The 7,261-nt window shown below is 42.6% G+C and overlaps 1 protein-coding gene across 1 annotated transcript; it reads left to right on the top strand.

Moving 5' to 3' along the window:
• The first annotated feature begins 2,873 nt into the window (after positions 1-2,873).
• LOC104980537 (E3 ubiquitin-protein ligase RNF138) lies at positions 2,874-5,227 on the top strand. The gene has a single exon (XM_010829290.1). It carries the CDS (start codon positions 2,946-2,948, stop codon positions 3,681-3,683), a length of 738 nt encoding a protein of 245 aa, XP_010827592.1. The 5' UTR covers positions 2,874-2,945; the 3' UTR covers positions 3,684-5,227.
• The last annotated feature ends 2,034 nt before the right edge of the window (positions 5,228-7,261 follow it).

Here is a 7,261-nt window from a genome sequence, read left to right as displayed (position 1 = left end):
ATATGCGTTAGTATACTGTATTGGTGTTTTTCTTTCTGGCTTACTTCACTCTGTATAATAGGCTCCAGTTTCATCCACCTCATTAGAACTGATTCAAATGTATTCTTTTTAATGGCTGAGTAATACTCCATTGTGTATATGTACCACTGCTTTCTTATCCATTCGTCTGCTGATGGACATCTAGGTTGCTTCCATGTCCTGGCTATTATAAACAGTGCTGCAATGAACATTGGGGTACACGTGTCTCTTTCAATTCTGGTTTCCTCAGTGTGTATGCCCAGCAGTGGGATTGCTGGATCATAAGGCAGTTCTATTTCCATTTTTTTAAGGAATCTCCACACTGTTCTCCATAGTGGTTGTACTATTTTGCATTCCCACCAACAGTGTAAGAGGGTTCCCTTTTCTCCACACCCTCTCTAGCATTTATTGCTTGTAGACTTTTGGATAGCAGCCATTCTGACTGGCGTGAAATGGTACCTCACTGTGGTTTTGATTTGCATTTCTCTGATAATGAGTGATGTTGAGCATCTTTTCATGTGTTTGTTAGCCATCTGTATGTCTTCTTTGGAGAAATGTCTATTTAGTTCTTTGGCCCATTTTTTGATTGGGTCATTTATTTTTCTGGAGCTGAGCTGCAGGAGTTGCTTGTATATTTTTGAGATTAATTCTTTGTCAGTTGCTTCATTTGCTATTATTTTCTCAGGAGACCTGTTTTTTAAAAAAAATGAATGTAATATCCAACTGAAATTTAGACATGCTATTTTACATAGGATTCACATTCAAATCAAACTAGATTAAGCAACAATTAAATGACCCACTATTTTCTTTCTTTTCTTTTTTTAAAGCTGATTTCTAGTTAGGTCTGTCTGGCTCTTTCTAACAATGTTATCTGGGCTTCCACTGTCTTTCCCCTCTGTTGCTCTTTCTATAGTTGCCTTTTGCTCTTATACGTCAGAGAAGATGGCCACAAGGGGCATCAACCTAAACCATTCTTACAGCCAATAATTCCATAGGGAGGGAATAGTCTTTATGAATAGCTCCTGCAGGGAAGTTGGAGAAGGATTCTGACCTGACCCTGAGCAGGTGTCAAGCCTTGAACAATCTCTTTGGTCTGGACAATGAACTCTGACTTGAGTGACTCTCATGGCCTAGGTCACATTCGAAGGGCTGAGTAAGAAAGGACCAGCACCTCCTGAAACATAGGGAATGGAAAAGTGGATCCCTAAGGAAAGAATTCTGAGCAGACAGTATATCATCCTGTACACCGATAAAGTGTCTACATACTGAACACAGACCAAGGCTGGGCTGGCTCTAGTCTGGCTGGTTGTCAGACTCTGCCTCGCGGGAGTGCTGCTGGCTGCTGTTACGCAGGGCCTGATAAGAGGTGTCAGGTTGTGGAACCCTCAGAGGCCCCCGGGCTAGTGCTGGCTCACTGGTGGGCAGAGTCAGGGTCTTGAAGACTCTGGGGCTGCTGCCCACCCCCTGGCAGGTGAAACCAGGGCCTGGGGTTAGTGCCAGACTACTTGCAGGCAGAGCTGGTTCCTGGAGTCCGGTGGCAGGGCATAGCGATCTGAGGGCCCATTTCAGACTGTATGTGGAGATGGGGAGGTGGCTCCTGACACAGTTGTGTATGACATCAACTAAACGCAGCTGTTGTTCAGTTGCTAAGTCATGTCCAACTCTTTGCAACCCCATGGATTGCAGCATGCCAGGCTCCTTTATCCTCCACCATCTCCCAGAGTTTCCTCAGATCCATGTCCACTGAGTCAATGATGCTATCTAACCATCTCATCCTCTGCCACCCCCTTCTCCTTTTGCCTTCTATTTCCCCCAGCATCAGGGCCTTTTCCAATGATTCAGCTCTTTGTGACAGGTGGCCAAAGTATTGGCTCATCAGTCCTTCCAATTGAGTATTCAGGGTTGATTTCCTTTAGGATTGATTCATTTGATGGGATCTGGAGTGTCCTGAAGTTTGCGTTGCCCTGCTAGTGGGGAGGGTCTGGCCTACATTCTGGTGTCTGCCCTCTGGTGGATGAGGCCGGTCTAGAGGTCTGCGCAGGCTTCCTGGTGGGAGGGGCTACTGCCTGGCTACTGGTGGGTGGAGTTAGGTCTTGGCCCTCCGGTGGGCAGAGTGGCAGTGGGCTTAGGAGGTCTTCAGGCCCCTGTCTGCAGAAGGCTGGGGCTGTGTCCCTGCCCAGTTAGTTGTTTGGCCTGAGGCATCCAACACTGGTGCCTCCAGACTATTAGGTGGGGCCAGTCTTGGCCCTAAATGCTGGAGGAAGGAGCCCACACAATGGCGTCGGCCTGTCAGCTCGTCCTTCAGCGTAGGATGAGCTCCTAAATATGGGTGCTGCTGGCGTCTATGTCCCCAGGTGAGCTGCAGGTGCCTCTCCAGGAGACTCTCCAAGACCTGCAAGTAGGTCTGGCCCAGGCTCTTATCAATTACTGCTCTTGCCCTGGGTCCCTGAGTGTGTGAAATCTGTGGAGTGGAGTCTCTATTTCCCCTAGTCCTGAGGGGCTCCTGCAATTTAGCCCCGCTGGCCTTCAAAGCCAAATACCCCGACGGCTCGTTTTCCCAGTGCTGGACCTTCTAGATTGGGGAACCTGATGTTGGGGCTCAGAACTTGTGCTCCTGTGGGAAGGCCCCTGGGATACAATTATTCTCCAGTTCGTGGGTGTCCCACCTGGGGGTGGTCCCTCCCACAATGGGTCTTGGTCTCATTTCTTCTTTATGCTTGTAGCTGTGGAAGGTCTTTTCTGGTAGGTCCCAGTCTTTTTCACTGATGGTTATTCTGCAGATAGTTGTGATTTTGGTGTGCTCTTTTTTTTTTGTTTGTTTTCAATGAATATTAAAAAAAACCCTTTAGGCAGGGAGTCGGGCCCCTGGCCGCCACCGCCACCCCGGCCGCTGCCGCCGCCATCGCCTTCATCCTTCGTCCCCCACCATGGCCGAGGAGCTCTCCGCGGCCACGTCCTACACCGAAGATGATTTCTACTGCCCCGTCTGTCAGGAGGTGCTCAAAACGCCCGTGCGGACTGCGGCCTGTCAGCACGTTTTTTGTAGAAAGTGTTTCCTGACTGCAATGAGAGAAAGCGGAATACATTGTCCCCTCTGTCGTGGAAATGTGACTAGAAGAGAGAGAGCATGTCCTGAACGGGCCTTAGACCTTGAAAATATCATGAGGAAATTTTCTGGTAGCTGCAGATGCTGTGCAAAACAGATTAAATTCTATCGCATGAGACATCATTACAAATCTTGTAAGAAGTATCAAGATGAATATGGTGTTTCTTCTATCATTCCAAACTTTCAGATCTCTCAAGATTCAGTAGGAAACAGTAACAGGAGTGAAACATCTGCATCTGATAACATAGAAACTTACCAAGAGAATACAGGTTCTTCTGGGCATCCTACTTTTAAGTGTCCCTTGTGTCAAGAATCAAATTTTACCAGACAGCGTTTACTGGATCATTGTAACAGTAATCACCTATTTCAGATAGTTCCTGTGACATGTCCTATTTGTGTGTCTCTTCCTTGGGGAGATCCTAGCCAGGTTACTAGAAATTTTGTTAGTCATCTAAATCAAAGACATCAGTTTGATTATGGAGAATTTGTGAATCTTCAGCTAGATGAGGAAACCCAGTATCAAACTGCGGTTGAAGAATCTTTTCAAGTAAACATTTGAAGGCTGTAGACACCTCTGCATCTTTGTACCTGCAAGTGCCATCTTTAAGGAGAAAACTACAGGAAGTCACCATTTCAATAACTTGATGTGTATATTAATAAAAGTAATTCAGTCTATTGTTTTAGTTTTTTAATTGAAAAATAAAGGTGGGCCATGTAAAAACTCAATTCTTTTGATAAGTTAAAAGATAAAGCTTAGGACATTATCTTTATAAACATTAAAAGGATTATACTTCATTAATGGTGAAAAGAGAATCCCTAATGTACTTACCTTTTTTGCATTACATATTCTTGAATTTTCCCTTGCTTTTGAAATTTGGTGCAGTTCCTCCCATTGACATTATTGTACACAGGTAACACCGTACCAAATTCTGAATGATGTGATTAATATAAACTAACAAAACTGAGCCAGTTATTTGAGTTGCAAATGGAGACTTGAAGTGCTAAATGAAACAATCCAAAGGAAACTTTTTTAAATACAGATTCTAGCTGAAGAATTCAACTATAAGGAAATTGTATTTATATAATGTTTAGTATTTTTGAAGACTAGTGAGATTTCTTTAATAATTTTAACTCTTTAAAAAGCAAAAGCTCATTGTATAGGTATTTCCTTTTTGCTGTTAGAAGGAAATATCAAGAGAAAAATTGATTTCTTTGGTGGACAAGTTGGTAATGTCAAATCTTGTTTGTTTGGCTGACTAATATGTAAGCCTAAAGTACAGTAAGCTGAATTACAGCTCTTTGGCCTCAGAATTTTCAGTAACAGAATTGCTGGTTAGCTACGATGAAACTTGTATTAGAAACTTGCAGTTGGTGATATTGCATTCTCTCTATATATTTAAATGAGAGGTTTGACTTCATCTCAGTTTAGAAATTTGTTCAAAGCTAAAGATGTGTATGTATATATACATGCACTTTTGTATGTGTATATACACATATAAGCATGCAATTTGTCTGGTTATATGCAGAATTTCTATTAAGATTTTTAAAAGAAACTAGTAATATGGGGTTGATGTGTTCATCTGAGTTGATTAAAATTTTGTATGTTACCAAATTTTTAAAGTAACAGTCAAATGCTAAGTTGTCTACTTGGCTACTATGACACCTTAAAAATTGAGTTTACACACCTACACAATTACATGTTTATATGGTGCTCATTTGTTATCTGAAAGATAATGCGGGACTATAGTAGTGAGATGGATCCTACCAGCCACTCTGTTTCACTACATTTTAGTCAAAATTGAGTTCATTCTTCGTATTCATTAATAAAAATCATAAAATAACTTGTACTAGAAGGCCCAAACCACAGAATAAAGCTGAAGAGTGGATTAGCTGACATTCCATACTAATATAATTGTTTATGCTTTCTTTAAAATAAATAACTAAAAGAACATAAAATCTCAGAAGTAGTTTGCTGCTAATATATACATATGTTGTATAAAAAGGTATATTTTGGTTTTGTTAAAACCCTTGTTGACTTTTCTACAGTGAATGTTTTTTTAACTTGATTTAATAAAAATGTTAATTTTGAAACGGAAAAAAAAACCAAAAAACAAAAAACAAAAAAAAACCCTTTAATTTATTCATTTATTTTTGGCTATGCTGGGTCTTTGTTGCTGCATGGGCTTTTCTCTAGTTGTGACAAGCAGGCACTACTCTCTAGCCGTGGTATGCGGGCTTCTCATTATGGTGGCTTCTCTTGTTGCGGAGCATAACTCCAGAGTGCTCAAGCTTCTGTAGTTGTGGCTCCCGGGCTCTGGAACACAAGCTCAGTGGTTGTGGTGCATGGGCTTAATTGTTCCTCAGTACGTGGGATTCTCTCAGACCAGGGATCGAACCCGTGTCCCCTGCATTGTCAAGTGCATTCTTTACCACTGAGCTACCAGAGAAATCTGATTTTGGTGTGCTCTTAAAAGGAAATGGCTCTCTTAAAAGGAAGCTCTGGGTCTCTCTCTAGTCTCTTGGCTGCTCTCCTCATCTCCTTACTTAGCTTCCCTTTGCAGGGTGGGAGGTGTGAGCCATGAGAAAAAAAAGGCTATGGTCAAAAGAAAAGAACCAGGAAACAGCTCTCGGGTCCTTTCTGAAAGAGTGGGGTTTGACAGTGGCACTTGGAAGGTGAATCAGATGAAATATAAGATGTCTAGTTAAATTTGAATTTAAGATGGACAATGAATATTTTTTTTTTACATGGGACATACGTTGAAAAATTATTTGTCATGAAGGCAATGGCACCCCACTCCAGTACTCTTGCCTGGAAAATCCCATGGACGGAGGAGCCTGGTAGGCTGCAGTCCATGGGGTCACTAGGAGTCGGACACGACTGAGCGACTTCACTTTCACTTTTCACTTTCATGCATTGGAGAAGGAAATGGCAACCCACTCCAGTGTTCTTGCCTGGAGAATCCCAGGGATGGGGGAGCCTGGTGGGCTGCCGTCTATGGGGTTGCACGGAGTCGGACACGACTGAAGTGACTTAGCAATCTAAACCTCAGATTCAGACTGGTCATCCTGTGCTATTATTTGCTCAATCTGGCTGCCCCATTCGGAGGAGGGTCGTGCAGAACAGGCAGTGGCCGTGAGCCAAGTGGAGTAAGGTATCAGCTGCTGTAGCTCCAGTTACCACTGAAATCCACTGCCACCTCTCCTTGCCTTCCCTGGGACTCAAAGCAAAGAGGCCTCTGTATACAACTCACAAACTTGTGAGGATCTGTAGGAGGTTAAAATGTGAATGCTTCTCGGTATACTTGGGAATATTTGGGAAAGGGTTGCCAGGAAACTAACACCCAAAACAGATGTCCTTTTCATTATAGGGGACTGCAATGCAAAAGTAGGAACTCAACAAACACCTGGAGTAACAGGTAAATTTGGCCTTGGAATACAGAATGAAGCAGGGCAAAGGCTCATAGAGTTTTGCCAAGAGAATGGACTGGTCATAGCAAACACCCTCTTCCAACAACACAAGAGAAGACTCTACACATGGACATCACCAGATGGTCAACACCAAAATCAGATTGATTATATTCTTTGCAGCCAAAGATGGAAAAGCTCTATACAGACAGCAAAAACAAGACCAGGAGCTGACTGTGGCTCAGATCATGAACTCTTTATTGCCAAATTCAGATTAAATTGAAGAAAGTAGGGAAAGCCACTAGAGCATTCAGGTATGACCTATATCAAATCCCTTACAATTATACAGTGGAAGTGAGAAATAGATTTAAGGGACTAGATCTGATAGAGTGCCTGATGAACTATGGATGGAGGTTTGTGACACTGTACAGGAGACAGGGATCAAGACCATCCCCAGGAAAAAGAAATGCAAAAAAGTGAAATGGCTGTCTGGGGAGGCCTTACAAATAGTTGTGAAAAGAAGAGAAGTGAAAAACAAAGGAGAAAGGGAAAGATATACCCATTTGAATGCAGAGTTCCAAAGAATAGCAAGGAGAGATAAGAAAGCCTTTCTCAATGATCAGTGCAAAGAAATAGAGGAAAACAATAGAATGGGAAAGACTAGAGATCTCTTCAAGAAAATTAGAGATACCAAGGGAACATTTCATGCAAAGATGGGCTCAATAAAGGACA

The sequence above is a fragment of the Bison bison genome, unplaced genomic scaffold, assembly GCF_000754665.1.
Source record: "Bison bison bison isolate TAMUID 2011002044 unplaced genomic scaffold, Bison_UMD1.0 scf7180017864503, whole genome shotgun sequence".
Classification (NCBI taxonomy): domain Eukaryota; kingdom Metazoa; phylum Chordata; class Mammalia; order Artiodactyla; family Bovidae; genus Bison; species Bison bison.
The sequence above is the reverse complement of the archived record's forward strand: the minus strand, read 5'-3'. Positions and strand labels throughout refer to the sequence as shown.

What these genes read in the sequence shown, in the direction of transcription:
- LOC104980537 (XM_010829290.1), top strand. Translation starts at nt 2,946, where the DNA reads ATGGCCGAGGAGCTCTCCGCGGCCACGTCCTACACCGAAGATGATTTC.